A 22,960-nucleotide genomic window follows, 5' to 3' on the forward strand; every position below is an offset into this window, starting at 1 on the left:
CCTTCAGCAGATTTCTCAATGCTTCACTACTAAAGAGTTCGTATGTTCCATGTTCCAAGATTCAGTATCTTTTTCTGTTCAGGTCGTCTAAGTGTAATCCGTCCGGTTTTTACTTCTTGAGATTTCTAAACAGAAGTTTTTTTTTCTTTCCTCTTATGATGTGGAGTTGTTAGCCTCACTCCCAACCTCCAACCTGATGGACAAGAGTGTTCCTCTGGTGTCTCCCCTTTGACCTGTCCGGCTTGGGTAGCCCTACCAGCTCTCAGGATCGCCAGACACACACAAACCCCACCACCGTCATATTTGTCTTCACATACTTATCGGGGTTCCGCCATGAGGAAATTTATAATTTAGAGTTCCGTAGCCAAAACAAATCGGAAACCGCTGTGCTAAGTGATTTTTAGTCACACCGTTATTGAAATAGTACAGCAAAACGATTAAAATACTCCTGAGGTAAAGTATTTTAAATCTGATTAACAAAGGGCAAAAAATCTGACTGAAATCACAAATTTTAGTCATACATTGTTACAGAGAGATGATATAATAATTTAGAAATTAACTATAATTATTTTTCCATCATTTGCACTGCACCTTTATCTATTATTAAAATAAAATTTTAAAACGTATACGTTTTAAGCCTTAACGCCCCACGATCAGATCGGCAGACTAACAAAGATAACACATATTTTCTTATTACATATTTTACTTATAATATATTTTATTTACAATATGGAAACTTAGAACATATATGGAAAGTAACACACATTGAACAGTTTGTTGCGTTGTCTCTCTGGCTGCAATTGAAAACACTTCTAAGGAAAGTTACAATTTTTAACCTATCAATCACTTTATCTCAGTCTATTACGTTCAGATTTGAATAAGAGTGTTTTCCGTTGTTTATCGTAACAACAACAGGTGGATTTCGATCGTAGGAGTGTATTTTTATCCGGTCTACCTTTATGTAAGAATAATATCACGTTTTTCAGATAACTTAAGCAAAATATGAAAACATATTAAAATGACTGATAGTTTGCTGCGCTGTTTCTGGCTACAATCGAAAACACATGTGAGGAAAGATTCAATTTTTAACCTATCGATCAATTTATCTCTGACTATTAGGTTGAAATTTGTACACCAGTGTTTCTCGCTGTAAGTCGTAACAACTAACAACAGGTGGATTTCGATCGTAGGGTTGTATTTTTATACGGTTTACCTTTAAGTGAGAATAATATCACGATATTTCATGCCTGTCGTGCTCGTGGAATGAGTCAATAAATTGAATAATTCTGAATAAGTGCGATTCTCTGCTGATATTTGGTCATCTCATACATAAGAAACTCCTTAATTTTATGGTAATAACGTTTTTGCTTACTGTCAGTCTGATTAATAATTTGACGTAAATCAACGAATTAAAATATATATTAATAATATATTTTTAGAAATAATCTTTCGACGAATAAAGCAGAACAACGTTAAAAAATACAAATAATATCATATAAACAGTCAAATATGATTTGTTTATAAATTATTTGTGTTTTTTCTTCATGTTATTTTAGCTTTATTTATATATAGCGTAACGTTCCCCCTTTTTTTCACTTGAATAATCCTTTTACATTAGCGCAGTAATTTGCGTATCACTGTAATGATTAAAATGCAATTTGAAAATTATATTTTAAATGAGGACAATAATTAGAATTCAATTAAATTATTTTATGAGTCTGTTCTTTATAATGTTTAGAATAATGAAAATTACATAAAATGATGATCCAAAAAAAACTATATCTAAAAATTGTTATTAAATAAGAAAAATAATATTTAAAAACAGCTTATATGTGAGTTTTTAAACATTGTTTTATTATAATCAGGAATAATGAATAGCTCACTGAAAAAAAAAATGTGGTCAAAACTACTAGAATAAGGAAAATTTCACCAAAAAGCTCGGTAATTTTTATTGAAGTGCTTTTGGTATAATTAACAATAAAATATGGCTTCATAATTGAAGATAAAATTTTGTAATTTTATCATGATACTTAAAAAAATAACACAAGAAACATTTTTTTGGTTAAATTTACTTTTCAGTTTTGTATTTTTTACTAAATGTGTGGTAATAAGAACTACAATTATGAAACTAGAATTTCCGGTAAACCGTTACCATGTGAACGGAAATATAATTACCAAATGAATGGTTTAAATACCGTATATTTCGGTTTCGTTAACCAGAATTATGTGTTTTTTCTTTACCAGAAATGTTATTACTTCACAGTACTGAAATTTTTCCAAAAAAATTTTTCTTTGTGCAGCTTACGCTGTTGGCGATTTACGTTTTCAATTACGATGCGGAATTCGCAGGGTGCAATTTTGATTAAAGATTAAAAGAATTTAAAAGATTTAAAAGATTTTGAAATACACATAATTACTTGGAAAAAATTATTGATCACATTTTCGAAAAGAAACATCAAAGCGTATTTAAATAAAAAATTTATAAGTACCACCGATATCAACGGAATTTTTCGGTTTGTCGGAGCAAGTAAATTCATCTATTTTTTTAACACAGAACAAAACGGCCATTATCCAAAAGAGAAAATTATAAATGACCAAAAAAATGAATTTTCTTGAGCCTTAAGAGACAGAAAAGAGCGAACTACTTTATCAATAATTATTTTTGAGTAAACATTTTTACATATTGTTACTTTTTATGACACAGATTGCATCATACTAAATGTTGAAATTTTTTTTTAAACGTAATTTTTTAATAACATTAATATGAAATCATTTACATCAACGGCTATAATTTTAACAAATTAGCCCGTATATCAGTATCTAAAAATGGAAGCAATTACAATACAAAGTTTTTTGTAACATTTGGATATTTATATTTTTGTTGTTTTGGGCAAATGTTACCGATAAATCTCAAAAGTTTTCAACATTACCTAGCTAATCAGCAGATTAACTAGGTAATCCGTTAAAAAGGGAAATCAAAAGTGTTCCGTAATTTAACTAAGGAATATACTCATTAATGGTTTCCGTATCGTTAAAGTTCAAAGTTAATTTCTCTCATTTATCAACCGATGAGCTGATTGGTTGAATGATTTGATTCGTTAGACATTGAAAAATAAATACTAGAAAAAACTAAAAATAGAAACAATTACAATACAACATTTTTTGTTACATTTAAATATTTATATTTCTGTTGTTTTGGGTAAATGCTACCAATAAATCTCAAAAGTGGTTAACATGTTAACATTACCTAGCTAATCTGCAGATTAACAAAGTAATCCGTTAAAAAGGGGAATCAAAAGTTTTCAGCAATTTACCTAGAGAATATGCGCATTAATGGTTTACGTATCGTTGAAATTTGAAATTAATTTCTCTCATTTTATTAACTGATTGTTTGATTCTTCAGATACTGAAAAATAAATAAATGACAATACGTTATATATTTTGCTTCATTGTAATAATATTTTAAACCATTCGAATATTTTTATTACCTTTTTTAAAGTGATTGATGATTGATTCAATCAACTAATATGTTGATTGTTTGTTTGTAGCAGTTTGATTTTATAGATAGTAAACATTAATAAATGATATTATGTTAATGTAAGCGAATAAAAACATTGCTTTTGCCCAACAAAGATCTTATTTGCACTTTAAGGAATACCTCAGTAGATGATGTGCAGGTTACTTAGGTAGGCTAAGCTAGATAATCTAAGCTATGAACAAATGTGTTGATTGTTACATTGTAGCAACTTGATTTCCTAGATATTAAAAAGATGAATAAATAACACTATGCTAATTTAAGCGTACAGAAACGTTGCAGTTGCTATAATAAAGATCTTGTTGTATTTTAATGAGGCAGATTATCTAGGTAGGATAGGCTTATAATGATCTATAGTCCATAAACAAATGTATTGATCGTTTGATTGTAGCAAGTTGATTTCCTAGATAGTAGAAAAATAAATAAGTATCATTATGTTAATTTAAGCGTCCAGAAACGTTGCTGTTGCTCCAGCTGAGATCTAATTTGCACTTTAACGAGTGCGTAGTAGATAATCTGCAGATTATCTAGGTAGGCTAGGCTAGATTATTTATAGGCTATGAACAATTGTGTTGATTGTTTTATAGTAGTGACTTGATATTCCAGATGGTAAGAAATAAATAAATAACATTATATTAATTTAGGCGTACAGAAACGTTGCGGTTGCTTCTGCAAAGATCTTATTTGCACTTTAACGAGTGCGTAGTAGATAATCTGCAGATTATCTAGGTAGGCTAGGCTAGATTATCTATAGGCTATGAACAATTGTGTTAGCTGTTTTATAGTAGTAACTTGATATTCCAGATGGTAAGATATAAATGAATAGCTTTATGTTAATTTAGGTGTACAGAAACGTTGCGGTTGCTTCTGCAAAGATCTTATTTGCACTTTAACGAGTGCGTAGTAGATAATCTGCAGATTATCTGGGTAGGCTAGGCTAGATTATCTATAGGCTATGAACAATTGTGTTGATTGTTTGATAGTAGTGACTTGATATTCTAGCTGGTAAAAAATAAATAAATAACATTATGTTAATTTAAGCGTACTGAAACGTTGCGGTTGCTCCAGCAAAGATCTTGTTTGTATTTTAATAAGGCAGACTATCTAGGTAGGCTAGACTGATAATGATTTATAGTCCATAAACAAATGTATTGATCATTTAATTGTAGCAAGTTGATTTCCAAGATAGTAAAAAAAAAAAAAAATAACATTATGTTAATTTAAGCTTATAGATACATTGCTGTTGCTCACTTTCGTAAATCTCCACATTAGCTAGATATTCCGCAGAATAACAGATTTCTTCACTTTAGCTTTAACTTAAAGATATATAAACTTATAAATATTTTACTGAGATGAAAAAAAAATTATCTTGCTTGCTTTCCGACTTACAACTTCCGTTGGCGATAGTCAGAATTTAATGACTTCCGTCGAACCAAATTCACGCCTATTTTGTGTATACATTTTTATTACATCACAAGTATAAAAAAAAATTCTCAAGTAGTTGAAAGTAATATTTTAAAGAAGAAACAATACTTACATCAGAAAGAGACGCTCAATTAACACAAACTATTCTGACTGTAATTTTAGTGCCAACATTTCTGACACTTGGCGATGGCATGTGAAAGAAATGACATTATTTTTTCCCGATCCGAGCTTCTTTATTATGATTTTATACGCCAGCTGAAGGGGAAAAGTTCATAAATTTCCTGGAACAACGAAGTTGTAAATTCTTTGATTACATAGAGAGAGACAGTTCTTAATGTAATTGGAACGGAGAAGGAACTGTTGTGATACAGAGAAGACTTTTTTTTGGCGATTTTTTGTTTCGTTGCTTATTAACTGAGTTAATGTTTGTATTGATAACTTTTGGTTGATACTGATGCATGCAACACCAAAGATGCCAACAATCAAGAGATGATATTAAGGTATGGGTGATTTATTAGTCCATTTCGTTTAAAAATCTCAATTATTTATGTTTAGTTTTATCTCTTCAAAGACTTTTACTATAGCTGATTTCTATAGCATATTAGTTTATTTCGTATAATTCCACGGGGGTAATTTTATCAAAATAATTGCATATTTATATAAATTTGTGCTACACATTACTTAAACGATTAAGTATTAAAACAACAAAATCAGTTTTAAAAAACTACGTTCGGTGAAAATTATGCAAATAAAGAGAATACTTTTATTGGTCGTTAACAGGAGTTACTTTGGCCCTTAATACTGATACTTGGATGGAACAAATACTGATACAAAGTACTGATACGAAGTATACGGGAAAACTTCGTATCTGTACTATGGCCCAACAGCAGGAAAAAGATGTACTATTTTTACGGTAGTCAAGCAAAGTATTCTGGAAAAGTTTTGATTTTTAAAAATAAAGAGGACTTGATAATTGAAAAATATTTTATGTTTTTGGAAATTTATATGTTGTCGTAGAGGAGTTCCTTTGGCCTTTAATACTGATAGATGATTGTACTATCTATAAAAGCACTTATACAAAGTTTACGCAGATCTTATGGCCAAAAACAGAAAAAAATATACATTATTTTTATACGGTATTTGGTTTTGGAGAAATTCTCGATTTATTTGAAAGGTACTTTCGCTTTTGGGAATACATATGTTGAAGTGGTGTTATTTTGGCCCTTAACATTGATCAATGTGTTGGCTGGTTCAAACCAAGGTGGTTTAAACTAATAGTTTTATTAAAATAATAAAGCCAGACTATTTTTAAAAAACTATTTTCAAAAATTTTATTTTTTAATGCATACATAATTCTTTTATTATATATGTATAAATAGTTTGAATAAAACCAAATGAAAAAATATAACATTTTCTCAGGAAAAAAGAGTTTTTAATTTTAGATTTAAAAGCTAATGAGAATTTGTATTACTTCGAAAAAACATAAATATGAAATTTTTAAATGTTTGCGTTTCATTGCATTCTTGTAAATGTATATACACATAAAAACAAATTTAAAGTTAAATCTTAAGATAAAATCACAAAATAATTAAAATAAAGCATACCGCCATCACCGAATCCACTTTCTCCGATGGTTTTTAAAATTAGTTAAATAATGTAATTATTGATTAAAAAAAAAGTGAGAAAAACATTTTTTTATCTTGTTAATGGCACACTATGCTTGATATAATCAGGAGCATAAATGAAAATGACGTGCTTGCCAGAGCTCTGTACTTTATTTTTTGGTTTATGCTTAGAGCTTTTCTTAAAAAACAGACAGGACATTTTTTGTGTGCAGTATACACTTAAAAGACGGCTCTTAAAAAGAGCAAACAAACTAAAAAAAAGTTGTTCTGCGTAAGTACACAAGTAAGTGCGTAAGTAAAGAGAGTAAAAGAATAATAAAATATACTATATTTAATTTCATAGTTACTTTGCTCAGAATAGAATGTTTTAAAAGTTTTCAATAAAATTTTATTAATGAAGCACTGAGCTACTTATAATAATTAAAAATCAAAGTATGGGAAATTTCTATGTTACTCTAGAAAAAAATAGCCTATATTACATAGTTAATGATCCCTTGATCAAATATTTAATTAAAATTTGCAATCGAATTCAAGGCTTCTTTAAAGAAATAAATTTAAAGTAGTGTTTCAATAATCTCAAAATTTAAAGATAGTTATATTTTGAAAGTGCACATTTAAAATTGTTTATTGAAAAAATTATTCATTGGCTAAATAAAATGCCTTTAAATAATTTTGTTGAATGGTTTAGTTTATTTTCATTTAGGGCTCAAAATATTATTTGACATTTTATTTTTAAAAATAAAAAAAACTTGGTTTAAACAACAAAAAAAAGTTATGCATATATATATATATATATATATATATATATATATATATATATATATATATATATAAGTTCAAAATGAAGAATAAAACAAAGAAAAATTATAGACATATGAAAAAAAGGGGGGTGGGAAATAATAAGTAAAAAAATAACAAACAACATTTTATAAAAAAAAAAAAAAAAAAAAAAAATGTTAATTAAAAAACCGGAAAAAAAGCCGAAAAAAAAGATATAATCTTTTCTTCAGCCCACACGATTATATCCACAAAACAGAGTGCTTTCTGATATTGTATCAATAAATATATTAATACAATAGTGTGAGGAGCACTCAAAATTTTTTTTTTATAAAATAACTACAAATAAAATAGATCATAAAAAGTAAAAATAACATGTAAAAACAGATAATAAAATAAAAGAAAAAGAAAAAACATTAAAAAGGGGGGACTATAAAGCGAGTAGAAAAATCATAACAACTTACATGGACGGATATTTTACAAGAATGATTTAAAAATGTTTTCGCAGAAAGATTGCCAGATTACAAAATATGAAAACAAAACATGCGCTTTTGTTTTCATCTTTTGTTTTCATATTTTGTAATCTGGCAATCTTTCTGCAAAAACATTTTTAAATCATTCTTGAAAAATATCCGTCCATGTAAGTTGTTATAATTTTGCTACTCGCTTTATAGTCCCCCCTTTTTAATGTTTTTTCTTTTTCTTTTATTTTATTATCTGTTTTTACATGTTATTTTTACTTTTTATGATCTATTTTATTTGTAGTTATTTTATAAAATTTTTTTTTTGAGTGCTCCTCACACTATTGTATTAATATATTATGCTTTGGCTTTATTGATACAATATCAGAAAGCACTCTGTCTTGCGGATATAATCGTGTGGGCTGAAGAAAAGATTATATCTTTTTTTTCCGGTTTTTTAATTAACATTTTTTTTTTTAATAAAATGTTGTTTGTTATTTTTTTACTTATTATTTCCCACCCCCCTTTTTTTCATATGTCTATAATTTTTCTTTGTTTTATTCTTCATTTTGAACTTATCTAATGAGTGCTGTTTACTTGCAGCTTAAGCGCAATAAATGAAACTTATTGTTTTTCTTAACTTTCTTAGTGTTTTCTTGTATTTATGTATATATATATATATATATATATATATATATATATATATATATATATATATATATATATATATATATATATATATATATATATATATATATATATATATATATATATATATATATATATATATATATATATATATATATATATATATATATATATATATATATATATATATATATATATATATATATATATATATATATATATATAATTCGTTGTCATTATTTTCCAAATAGAAGTATAGAAATTTCGACTACCTACTGACCCAGACAAACTAACAGACCAAAAAAAAAAAAATTAATTAAAATTATTAAAATTACTTTTTTGAAAGGAAGAATCGCAAGTTCAAATGAAAATAATTTTGTAACCTTCAAAATATCTCCAAAAATTCCTTTCACGTCTCTCAAAAGTAACGGACAGAACGTTTTCTTATTTTATTTTATTTATTTACTTATTTTGGCAAAAGGAAATTATTTTCTATTTTTTGGTCAACTTGAAAAAGTTCAACTTCAGATGGTCAACTTGTTCCCTTTTAAATATAAACGAATAAAAATATAAAATTCCATAGTAAATATTAAGAATGGAAACCACAACTATCACTATATTGAGTATCTGTTGAAAGCATATGTGAAAGTACATTTCTTGAAATAAAAGTGAAAATAATTGTTTATACGAACCAGGTGAAATAACAGGGAAACCACAAATCCGTATTTTCCTCATTTTCAATTTATTATTTTCTGAATCTCACGTTTCTCCCAAACTTATTACCCTATCATCAAGTGATCCCTTTCATAAAGTGATTTGATACAGAATTCAGATTTTTGGCTTACATTCTTAAAATCTCGGACTACATAAGGTTAATAAAAATTTCAAAATACAAAAGAGGGAAAATAAATTTTATTTATTAATATATTATTAGCGAACTAATATTAGTTTTATTTAATACATTTGCACAGAGAAGGAGAAATCTTTAATTAGGGGCAAATTAAAATAAGGTTTGATGTAAACAAACATTTATTGATTCCACTGAGACTTCTTAGGAAAGTGTTCTAAGTGGCACTAACTAATCACATTTTTTTATTGAATCTACTAATTTTTAGCACAGTTAAGGTCTTTTATATTAAAATTATCTCCATTTCTTTTGTGTTTTACTATAGCAAACGTATTGTAAGCAAGAAATACTTTATAGCCGGCGTTAAACAGTCAACTCATTTCTGGGTTTGCGACTATCAATGTTCAATTCCGTAGCCATGTTTTTTGTACCCAGCCCAGAAGACAAAGGAACTTCTAGATCAAGAATTGATACAAATTACGGGCTTTTTACTGGAACTAATCTGCATTTGCGTTACGTGGGGAGTGAATAACACTAAACCTTCACATGGTTAGCCCGAGGGTAAGGGTATTGTAACCCATGATCCGCCAACTACTAAGAATATGTTACGTCAACACTGTAGTCTGTGCGAGCCGAGAGCAGAATTCGTATCAATCAGCCATCGTTGGGATTCGAACTTGGGTCATCTCATTGGGAGGCGTACTCCCAATGAGGTGAGTGAAGTACCTTGTGTGCCAGTAATCTTTACAGTAATTTTGTAGGAAATGTTTTACAGTGTAGACTTAATCTATCATTTTGGAACAAGAATATATCAAATAGTTAATTATTTAAACAACTGTCTATTAGGTAATTTGAAACAATTTTTCAAAAGAGTGAAACAGTTTTTCAAAGGCAGTTATTAAACAATTATTTACCTGGATAACACTGGGGGGAGGAAAAAATTTCTGTTGCAAAAGATTTTTCTATAGATCTTGTACATTTCCGTACTGCAGATATCAAATTGGTTTTTCTCTGCAAGCAACAATCTTTTTTAAATGACATGTTAAGACTAGTTTTTGACAAAATGTACAAGGTTAAAAACGTTACATGTAACAGGCGATCGCGTAAATGTTGGACGAGGGCACATCATCTGGATTAAAATTGGATGGAAACTCTTACCTGTCGTCATACGCTGCTAGGGGCGTTTCTCTTATTATGAACTTTCTTTTCGTGAACTTTTGAACAGGTTGTGATATAGAAGCACCCCGAGCCGTGTACGACGACATTTTCGGGCATGGTTTTGTATGCATTTTTAATCCTGATTATATGCCTTAACTCCCTTAAAAGTATGTCGCAATCATACACATGACCCCCTGTAAAATATACCGTTTTTAAAACTTGTACATTTCGGCGACTAAAAGTAGATTAAAAATAATATTTAAAAAAATCTGAAACTGTAGGAACAAAACAAATTTTAGATTTAAAATTCCCCCTCTCGAATTAGGCAAGATCAAATATTTGTATCAATGCAACAAAAGATTTGTTCCTTTAGCGTAATTTTACTATACAATTATGTATGATTAATTGTATAATTAAATGCAATGCAATTATTTCAAGACGCATATTGTAAAGTTTTGAAGCGTTAATTAAAAACAATCTGCTCCTTCATTGCCCTGTATAATTTCAAACTATTGCCCCTCAATAACAAAAAGAGAAACTGTTGCCACAACATCTTGATTAATGATTAATATCTTGATCAGAGTCATGGTACAAAATATTCCTTAAATAAATATTTAAATATCTTTTTAATAAGGACAAAAAACAGGAACAATAAAAATACACTATTTATCTATTTTTTTTCTACCAAAAAGTCCAAATATATTATGGACCTGAACATTATCAATTATCCATTACGACATTACTGAACATTATCTATTACGACTTGACATTATCCATTACCCTATAATGTCCAATGAAGTATTTTCCATCAAAAACCATTGATTTAAATTCTTAATTATTTCAACAATTTTTCACTAAGAAAATAATTTCTCATAATAAAATACTTCATCGATTCAAACAATTTTCAAAAGTTTAGAGCAATTATGAAACAATTATTTATCTGAATTATTGTCTTAAACAATTATTAATCATGATATAATTTCATTATTAATAGATTATCCAATATTTAACCAATTATATAACTATTTTAATAATGTATTTTAGATGTAAAAAGTTTATTCTAAGCAATCTGAGAACAATTGCTTATAATGAAACAATGGTTCATTATCGAGACTATTCTTCATTATTTAAATCAAATCCTTAATAACTTTAAAGTGTTATTCAACAATTATTCACCTAGGTAACTGAATTAAACAGTATTTTTTCCAAGTTAATAATTCTATTAATAACTGATTATTCATAATTTAAGAAGCGTAGCAATTATTTTCATAATGTGTATGTGTAAAGTCTTAAAGTGTTTGGTGAAAAACATTATCGGCATTTGAAATTTCAAACTATTGCACTTAAAGAGAAGTGATATTATCACGAATCCCCCACCCCTTTTTTATATCTTGATTTAAAATATTCTTTAAATAAATCTGATAATTATCCCCTTGATAAGGAAGAAAAACAGAAACAATTAAAACTTATTTTTATTTTAAAGTCTTTGCCGAAAGACGTCAAGAACTATCTATTTAGCAGAAGATAATGTTATCAAAAAACATAAAAATAACTTTTGAGATATATTTTTCATTACACTTCTTGACAAAATATAGTCACATCCATATTTTACAAGTAGTAATTGAATTCCTCATTCCATTATTTCATCCCTATATTGCAAACAAAATCCATTTGGGTCTTTTTTTTCTTTTAAACGTTTTAAATCGTCAAAAAGAGCTGTTTTTATAATTTATTTTTATAAAATAACAATTCTTAGATGCAAAGCTATGTTGCCAATGACGACAATCAAATTTAATCAAACGATAAGATTGTAAAGATGAAAGGTTTATCAATGTATCAGTTTTTAGAACCAAAAATTTAACAGCGTCGACTCAATAGAGACAAAAAATGGCTTTTCTATATTCTGTTAGAAGAAGTAGGAGGTAAGCATATTTACATTTTTTTTATTATATCTTATTGAATTGTTTAAGAGATCGCAGTACTTAAAAATTGACTAAAGTATAGAACATTTTCCTTATTGTTTATAGTTAAACTGAAAACGATTTCAAACACAATGTAAAAATTTCACCTCTCTATCTGCATTCTTTAAAAAGTTATGAATGATTTGATGACAAAAATTTAGTGTTTTGTCAGCAAAAAAATTTTTTTTAACACAAATAGCCAATTAACAGATAAAAATCTAGCACTCCTTCGACAACTTTATTTTTATGAAATATTAAAACCTGATAACTTAATGAAAATGTAAGTTGTTGACACAAAAACATTCTTGCTCACTAAATTATATTAAGAACTTAGATAGTTATATTTTGATCTGAAATTATGCATTTGCAACATTTTGTAAACATAAACTTGGTAATTATTTTAAAAGGGTTTCTTAAATTATATATATTTTTACATATCTCATTCTCGAACAAACAATTACAAATTCGTAATTAACATAATTTACATTCATCATCATATTACGACGAAATGTACCAGAATAGTTTTATAGATATTGGAAATAATAAATACTTAGTTCAGGCTAATAAAATCCTGGTATAATTATGTTCAAAATGTTTCTTCTGCCAAAACTTTTTTACAATAAAAGTGAAATATCGCAAACTACTTTACAAAAACACAACGAACGTTCTTACAGAAGCTTTTGGAATATATTTGAGTAATTTTTATAATAATCATTGGAATGTCTATTAAATGCTTAAGGGAAACGATTAGGTGTTTTAATTTTTAAAGAGAACTTTTAAAGGATTTATTAGTAAAGGATTTATAAGAAAAATAATAGTAATAAAAGAGAGAAAAAAAAATAAACGCTTTGGCTAAACATTTGATTCAGTGATAGTAACTCACGAGCTGAGGTTGGTTAAAGAAACTAATCTTAAATATTCTAATTAGTTTGTGTAGACGATATAAAGTAATGTGGTAAAATTAATAAGTTGGTAAATGTGGTAAAATTTGGCATAGCATAGCATTAGCATAGCATTGGCATAGCTGGCCCTAGCATAGCATTAAAACCATTTATTCTATTAAATTTGCTTTTCTGTTTTGAATTTTTTTAATTAATGTGTGGTAATAATAATTTTAAAAACCAGAATTTCCGGTAAACCGTTACTATATGAACGGAAAAATTACCATATAAATGGTTTAAATGCTCTATATTTCGGTTTTATCAACCAGAATTGTTTTGTTTTTTTTTACCAGAAATATCATTACCATACAGTACAGTAAATTAACCAGAATTTTTTTCTCCGTGCACAATTATAAAGCTAGTTTATCCAAGATAATCCCATACAAAAACAAAATCTTAGGATAATCTGTGATTATTTAATTTAACAATGATGGAACATTCTTTTTAACTGTAACGTATACAAATGTTTGCATCATTTTATTCCATGCAATTTTGAATGCTTTCAATTTTAATTGTTAATACAAAATTAGTCCTATAGTTCTTTGTGAAATAAATATTTAAAAGTACGACTTTTTTTTTTAACATTTTCTTCACTCAGAAACCATTCGATCGATTTCATGAAGCAATTAAAATGTTATCAAATTAAATCACCGACTCGTTATGATGAATCATCAAAAAGAAAAACGGTATCAAACAGTAAAAAAGTTTGATTGATCGAGAAAGTCGAAGGTTCTGGCAATCAATTTGGTTTTGATATTTTTAGTACTTTCTCATTCAAATAGTGATTCGTAGTATTTTGATAAAATTTTTGTCTTCTATTCGCTTAAACAATAATTTTCGACTTCATTTTTCAAAAGGTATCTAACAATACACATTAAGGCCTCTAATTTGAATCGAAAAAATTGTCAGTAATAAGCGATATTAATTATATCGCCTCAAATGAGGAAGTGTTTCCATTTGCTGTGATGAACGTCATTCAATTTGTTGATCAACACACGTTTTTCTTTTTATTACCCATAAAGAATAAAGATATGATAAGAATAACACTGACAAGTTGACACAAAAGATATTTTATATTTACTTAAACATGTGACATTCACCTTGAAAGTTAGAATAATCCAATTATTTTGCACAAAAAGCAAAGAATATGTGGAAATGTGATTTCTTTAATTAAATAATAACAAATTAATTTGATTGTTGTTTAAAGAAATAGAACAAATTAATGTCACTATTTAGAACACTACAGATAGACTTCAGAACAGAACATGTTGATTTCAGTATTTAGAACACGAATTGATTTCAGTGTTCAGAACACAACAGATTGACTTAAGCATTTAGAAGTGGCACGCATAACTCATTCTTCAGATAGTGGCACTCGATCCGTTAACATGGCCACTCCCGATTTAGAACATCAAAGACGCCTCGCGACTTTGATATATACGCCTTTATATATATATTGTTCCTGATGCTCTAATTACAAGTCAAACTATATATTGGTATTTTCTAATTATAAAAAAAAAGTCTAACTGCGGGGTGCAAGGGGGTGCACTTGCACCCCCCTGGTTTTTTTTAAACAATTAAAGATATACAGAAAAATTTTGTTATAAAATTTTTTTATTAAACATATTTTTATGGAAAAACAAATAATTAAGTAATTATTGATACATAACAATTAAAAAATTGTTTAATCAAACAAGAATTGCAATCGTCTTGTTTGCTGTCCAAATCTGTTTATAACTTTTTCAATGAATTCTGAGTCATCTTTGATTCTTTTCTTATGCACACTGAGCATGCACAAACTTGGCAGATATCTAAGCTATATTTTTAATTTTTATTTAATAAAATGTAAATAATATTATATTTTCTATTAGTTATTCAGTTTAACAAAGGTGTATAACACAGACTGACTTCTCACAACTGTAAAACTTCATCAACACAATAAATAACGTTAAGCGTGCACAAACACGTTAGTATACGAAACTACTGTTTGTAGTTATCTGTGTTTCAAAGTCAGTAGCTATGCCAGCGCGATCGCCTCTGGGCAAATTTTGCAAGTACAATAAATTTGTACTTTTTTTAAAAATATCTTGCTAACAATGAAGAAATGTATCTTGAAAAAATGAACAGATGAAAGTATATGTAATAACAAAACAAAATGTAATAGCAGAATATTTTAATTTTTTTTCGGGGGGAGGGGAGGGTAGTTTGTTAGTGGGTTGCACCCCCTTATATATTATTCTGCCGGCGCCTTTGTCTAATAGTTACTAAAACAAATCTGTTAGATTATTTGAATTATTTTTGTACTAAAATATAAAATCCAAAAAAAGTAGTTTGAAATTTTTTCATTTGTATTGAAACATTTATCAATAATTGATTTTGTAACTTAACGAAATTTCAATAACAAATAGCTGTTTTTTTAAATAGAAATAAGTGCATGGAATATGGAAGATTCTAACTTTGGTAACCGTGTATGGAAGATTTTAACTTTAACGCAGAAAAAGAAACTGATGTTTCAAGCTGTGTTTCCTAACCATCAATTATTAAAATGTTAAGTAAAATATTTCTCACTTAATTTGACTTAAATTTATACGAAATAATGAAAAAAGGTGAAAAAATATGTTTAATTAAAATTCTGTGTCAAAGGGTTAAAAATAGAAACAGATGAAATCCCGAGGAAAAATTAAAAACCTAATTAGGTATCTGCAACTCGAGAAGTATAAGACCACTGAAATCAGCTGATTGTGTATAAACAAGATGGCGTGTTTATTGAGGCATAAGTAAATGCTACAATTCAGCAGACGATCAGATTTGACAGCCATGCGTGACCTCGTGTTTTTTTTTTGTTTAAAATGTTGTACTAAACATTTTAATCATAAATATATTAAGGTGCCCACTTTTGCCAAATCTGAAAAATATCTCAAAACAACTGTTAACTGAAAAAGCGAACAAGAGGAGAAAATTAAATTTACGGTCACTTGTATAATATGAGTACATCTATTATATATTGTCTTTAATTTTGACTGCACAATGCTTGAAATTCTGTTTATTGAAAAAGATGGACTAGCCGATCACTGGAAGCGACAAGCAAAATGTATATTTATTATTATACTTTTGTATTAAAATATTTTGTTAGTTTGGAAAACAATGGGAATCATCTGTATTTTTCCACATAAATATATATATATTTTTTTAATAAAAGCATTTCAAGATTATTTGCATACAGTAGGGGAGAGTGGGGTCAATTGTAACATTTTTTACTTAACTATTTTTAACTAACAAAAAATCCAATATATTATTAGTATTAATTGACAGACGAGTAAAGTAGACTATCCTCTACTAGAAAAAAAATAAATACCTGATTTTAAATATTATTATATTAGTTATTAACAATTTTTGACAGTCGTGCACTTGTTACAATTGTCCCCACTTACGGGGTCAATTGTAACAATTCATAAATTCAACTAAAACATAGTTAATTATACATATTATCATAGTTGTGATATATTTTTTTATTGATCAAAATAGTAATGATATTTTAGGAGTAAAAATAATAATGAGCAGAAACCTAAAGGGTTAAACTTTTAACTTTAAGGGGTTAAAAATTTTAATTTATGCTATGAAAGGTGACCAATAAAATAATGCACATGCAACATAATATAAATGATATAGGAAACTATTGGTGGTTCTTAAAGAGTTAAGTAATGGTTTGTAAACATAAGATTATTTATTTTCAGCTGTTACAATCGTCCCTTTACTTATTGTTACAATTGTCCCCAAGACGCCATTTCAGCTTCATTTGTTAAAAACAATGCTAGTTAATTAGCAAAACTAATCTTTTTTTTTATTGAAATGTTAATTAAAGTGTCCACTTACATATTCGGTTACTAATTTTTATTTGTTTCAACAAAATTACTTTGTTACAATGTAATATTCTAATACCAAAAAAAGTACTTGCGTGGCGTGAAAATATCTTTTGTGATGTAACTCTTTCAAAAGTACATAAAAATGGTTGCCATCAGGGGTGTACATGCAGATTTATTAAATACACCTTGTGCGCCACCTAGGAACCAAATCTAGAACCCGACACTCGAAATTTTTGCTCTGTTACAATCGTACCCTGTTACAATTGACCCCACTCTCCCCTACTTGGCCAAAATATTAGACGTACTATAAGATTCTAAGAAAAATCTTAATTATCAGGTGATACTATGGAGATTTATTATTCTTACGTGACTGAAACCGGTTTGCACTTGCTAACGTTCGTATATCAACTGGTTAAATTAGACGATACATAATATAAATTCGACGATTAAATAAATTAGACTATATATTATATAAATATAGAATATTCATTACATCAGATATTATATTAGTATATAGTAATAATTAGACCAAATTATTAGATGCACTGTAGTGTTTTAATAATTACAAGTTTTGCACGAGTTTACATGCAATACTTTTATATTTAAACATACATGTAATGGATTTTTATTCAGGAGATTTTTTATATACTTCCCATTTGCATTTATTTTTAACGTATTGCATTACAATGTTAACCAATTGATGCACGAACGTAAACCGGTTTCAGCCGCGTAAAAACAATAACGCTGTATAGTGTCACCTGATAATTAAGATTTTACATAGAATCTTATAGTACGTCTAATAATTTGGCCAGGGACTGCATATTCTCGGTGCTAAATGGAAATTCTAAAATTTCTTAAGATTCGTAAAAATCTAAAAGAATACTGACTTCTTTACGAACTATTGCACAGCGCAAATATGTCCTTTTTATAAAGCTGTTTAAATCTCTTGTGTTCATAAAAATGCAATATAGCACCATTAGCAATTGAAATAAACCACAATGAAACCACGACTCTCCATAAACTTGCGCATTTCATGTGGCCTGTGATAATAAGAATGCCGTCTTCCAACGCAAGGGCATGATTTTTTTTTCCTCGCAAAAATGACACATTTACAAGTTATGTTGAAAAGCGTGAGTGAGTGCAATATCTAAGCTCGCGCATACATCAATAAATAATCACGAAATAATTTTAATGTGACGTCAGCTGGCTGTTTCGTCGTTGCTTTTGAATAAAAAGATGCAGCTAAGATTTTTTTTTTCCACCGAAGAAAAAGCATTTGCACTATGACGTAAAATCTTTTTATTTATTTATTTTTATTACCAGTGAAATAAATTTAAATCATTTTAAGAATTTAGAACTTCCATAATAAATACGCTAATATATTTCCTACCGTTATAGATTAATATTTTCTATGAAAAAAATTAAATTACACCATAATTATAATATCAGTGAAATGGCATGATTATTATGGTGTTCGTTAATGATGAAAAATAATGAAATAGCATCATAATTATAAAGTAAGTAGAACATCATAATTATAAAGTAACATTATAAACAACATTATAATTATGGTGTTAAGAGATGGCTGCCCTTATCTCTTTCATGCAGAATTTTCACTAAATAAATTTTTCACTATTTTGTAATAATTTTAGACAAAATAAGTAAAATATAATATGTTTAGCATTTTAATAATTTATGGTTAGGAAAAGCTGCACGAAACACACCGATGTCTTTTTCTGCGTTAATATTTCAAACACAACTCACTTCCAAACAATTATTTTTCAAATTTGCACTTATTTAAATTTAAGAGAAAGTTATTCTTCATAGAAGTTTTTTTAATTTACAAAATCAATTATTGATATTTTTGAATATTAATAAAAAAAAGTTTTTTTTTTTTCTATTTTTTTTTCTTGATTTTATATTTTATTACAAATATAATTCCGATAATCTAACAGAGTTTTTTAGTTCTAACATATATATATATATATATATATATATATATATATATATATATATATATATATATATATATATATATATATACTAGCTGACCCGGCAAACGTTGTTTTGCCATATGAATTATTTCTAGAGTATGAATATACATTATATTTATAGTAAGTGTGTGCGTATGTGGTATATGAGTGGAAGAGGCATGAACGGTGACAAAATGTGAAAATAACAGCACACCATATAATAGTTTTTTTAATTTATTGTAACTTTTTTTTTATAAATTATATATACAACGAATTCTGAAAGTATTAGTCAACAATATTAATCTCTTAGTGCAATGGAGTGTACAATATTTTTTGTCTTTCCATCTTAAGCTAACACAAATAAATTGGATGGTTTGCCCACTCGAGAGCATGCCACGTATGAATGCTTATTATCCACGTATGAATGCTTATTATCCACGTATGAATGCTTAGATTTGAGCACACCGTGTGAAAAACATGGTGTGCTCAAATCTAAGACAAAAACAGACATTGTTTGGCCTTGTCATTGCAAATGCCAATCTAATGGAAGTGTTTGTCTGAAATCACCTGAAAGGAGTAACAGAGTGCCGCCAAATAATTTGTCATTGTTTTTTATATCTTTCAATGTTCTGTTCAACGCTTAAAGCGAATGTTTGTATGCCATAGTGCATTCATCCCAGGTGATAATTTTACAGTGTTTCAACACTGTGGCGGCCATAGACGATTGCTTTTTTTATGTTGCACACTGCATCTGGGTTGTTTTGAATATTTAGTGGCAGCTTAAATACTGAATGAGCTGTTCTGCCTCCATCCAATAAAGTTGCCGCAATGGCAGATGATGCGACGGCCAACGTGAGGCCATTATTTGATCACATTTCAGCGAGAAATAACGAAATAATAAATGTTTTGCCAGTTCCACCTAGTGCATCCAAAAAGAAATCCACCTTGTTCAGCCAAAACTGCGAGCATAATGCGGTCATAAATGTTCCTTTGTTCCTCATTCATTAGTGGAGCATTGCGAGTAACAATCGCTGCCATTTCTATCGTATTGTATTGAAGTTCACGATTCATGTCAGTGGTTAATAAATCAGATGCACTTCGATTTGGCGAAGGCATACCGAAATGACTGAGTTGCAAGTTCGCAATAATAATGCAAAGATCCTCAATAGCAATCAGTGCTTCATTGCACATAGCATCGCTGAATGCTATCGTTAGATTGTTGCAACGTGAGCGATGTTGATACCGTTTGTCATCAGTCATCGAATCTTTGTGATTATCCCATAACGTTCCTATACGGGCCGGGAAACATGTAGTTAATACTATAGCAAATAGTAGACGAATTTGATTTGCAGTACAGTTCAGTGCTGCTTCAGCAAGCATACATTTCCACGGGTTGTCGTCTTCCATCAATTCGAGTGCAAGGCATGCATCTTTATACTTTGGATGCTGATGTCCATCGACTTTTCGTATATCTTGAAATGACAATGAGCCGGTGACATTAGCCAACAACAGTCGAAAATCAAAGCACTCAGTCAGCCTTGGATTGACTGTAAATACTCTCCCCTACGGTGTTTGATTTGAATAAACCGGGACATGCATCAACGGGTGTGCCTTGCTTGCAGGGTGTCCATTTTTTTGTTTGAGCCCATGTGAAATAGTGTGGTACTTCTGAGTAGAGTAATGTCCGTGCAAAGGCACCAAAAGCATCCGCACGATTACACAATTCAAAAAAATTCGGTTAGTGTAGTTTTTGGTGGATTTATAGCTCGGTCAATCGCAGTCTCGTTCGTGAAATATACGCTCTGACCGTTTTCAAGATGAACGGCTAAATGACTAACGGTTGGATCATGAATTGGGAATCCAAAGTTACGCCAAACAGCTTCATTGGAGCTGATGTACCGGCCAATTTGGTACAGCGTTATTTCGTTGTTGTTATTCACTGGAAGAGCAGTCACATTGGTATTTTCAACTCGAAATACTGCCATATCACTGCCTTCAATCACATACTTGCAAATATATTTGATGCTCTTCTTTTAAGGGCGAGCATAAGTATTAGAGTTTAAAGTGAATTGTTGCAACGTGCGTGAATATTACTTTTTGATTTATCAGATTTCTATGTCTAGTTTGAATTGGAATATGATTAAATAAAGATATATTTAAAATATACGTTAAATCTGTCCAAAAAATGAAAAAAAAATTAGTTATAAACCTATTCTCATACCTACTGAATATACATATAAAATTTCATCAAAATCGATCCAGCCGTTTAGGAGGAGTTTAACCACTAAAACTGTGACAAGAGATTTTTATATATATAGATATATATATATATATATAGGTTTTCATGGGGCACATTAGAACCCATAATCCTCATAGAACAATCCCTGACGTCTGTAAGCTACTTGAACATAGTTCACCCATTCATGGCAACAGTATTTCCTGCGGGGGATGGTGTTTACCAACAGGATAATGCACCATGTCATAAGGGTCGAATCATCATGGATTGATTCGAGGAACATTCCAGTGACTTTCAAGTCATGTCTTGGTCCCCAAATTCAACTGACCTTAATCCAATAGAGCATTTGTGGTCCTACTTGGAAAACCAAATTCGTGCTGCCACTCTTCCCCCTCGCAATGTGAGGGAATTGCAGGACCAGTTGGTGAGCGCTTGGTACCATTTACCTCAGACTACCTATCAGCACCTTGTGGAATCAATGTCACGGCGAGTGCTAGCAGTTTTGAGGGCTAAAGGTGGTCTGCATGTTATTAGCAGGGTGGTCATAATGTAATGGCTCTTTGGTGTATATATTACCAGCGTGCCATCTGCGTCAACTTTGGTGAGGTAATAAAAAAAAAATTTTTACACTAGGAGCGCAAATAAATATTTAAACGATAAAAAAACGAAATCTCCGTCAAATAACTACAGAGGAAATCGAGGTAAGGAATAACAAAACGTGTTTGATAGCTGGAAGAAATAGAAAGGGGTTGAAAGAACTAGGAAAACTTTAATTATTACAGAATTATCCTCACTTTAGCTATACTTACACTTTAATTATATTATCCTGCAATCCAACTAATTTTGAATTTTTTCAGTTCTGTTTTCCTAAGTAGTGATTTATTAGATTTTTAGTTTTTTTTTATTTTTATTTATATATTCATTTCGCTATCCGTGTGTACTTTTTTGACAAGCGTTCTAAAAATATATATTAAAGATGTTTATTCGAACACTTTGTATAAAATAGTCTACAAATATAAAGCTAAAACTTAAATATTTCGGCCAGCTGCTTTTGTTTAAGTCAAATTAAAGAACGTTTTTATCCGTGATAAATAGAGTTTTCTAATGGTATAAATCATATGAGTGTGTGAAAATGTAAAACAAAAAAGTTAAAATATTTACGACAAAAAATGATTAACACTATTTTGATGCTGTTTTAAAATAACTTTCCTTGTATTTCAGTCTTCAAAGACGATACAATAAAGTTAAAATATCTGCTTTATTTCCCTGTGGTGACAACTCAATTGAATGTATTTTTATTCACAAGGGAACTTTTATTGATTGACTTAAGAAAAGGCAGCGCTTGTTAGCAATATCACGAGTTGACGCATTTTAAATTTTACTTCATACAATTGATTCTTTTTAATTTTAAACTTCATATAAGCTAAAGAATATGTTACAAATAAAAGATTTCTGTCTTATTTTGATACGCAAGAATTTGATTTTTGTTGGAAGTCTAGTTTTCTTTCCC

The 22,960-nt window shown here is 28.9% G+C and overlaps 1 protein-coding gene and 1 long non-coding RNA gene across 4 annotated transcripts in view; one reads left to right on the forward strand and one right to left on the reverse strand.

Moving 5' to 3' along the window:
* LOC139425986 (uncharacterized) overlaps positions 1–5,204 on the reverse strand; it is a 64,086-nt gene extending 58,882 nt beyond the window's left edge. The window contains exon 1 of the long non-coding RNA XR_011637199.2: positions 5,073–5,204. This is a non-coding gene — a long non-coding RNA (uncharacterized LOC139425986). The remainder of the gene's footprint in view (positions 1–5,072) is intronic.
* The window catches only part of LOC107457347 (uncharacterized), a 41,415-nt gene that overhangs the window by 11,636 nt on the left and 6,819 nt on the right, over positions 1–22,960 (forward strand). Inside the window, exon 1 of one of the 3 annotated variants that reach the window (XM_016075491.5) lies at positions 5,036–5,460. The exons of 1 other annotated variant lie outside the window; for it this stretch is intronic. In XM_016075491.5, coding sequence (XP_015930977.1) covers positions 5,450–5,460 — 11 coding nt within the window. In that variant the 5' untranslated portion in view covers positions 5,036–5,449. Of the gene's footprint in view, positions 1–5,035; positions 5,461–12,047; positions 12,399–22,960 lie in introns of those variants that run through there. One more of the 3 variants, XM_016075490.5, reaches the window with a different exon arrangement.

This window comes from Parasteatoda tepidariorum, chromosome 7, assembly GCF_982258835.1.
Source record: "Parasteatoda tepidariorum strain Cologne lab strain chromosome 7, Ptep-v5.0, whole genome shotgun sequence".
In the NCBI taxonomy this organism is placed as follows: Eukaryota; Metazoa; Arthropoda; class Arachnida; order Araneae; family Theridiidae; genus Parasteatoda; species Parasteatoda tepidariorum.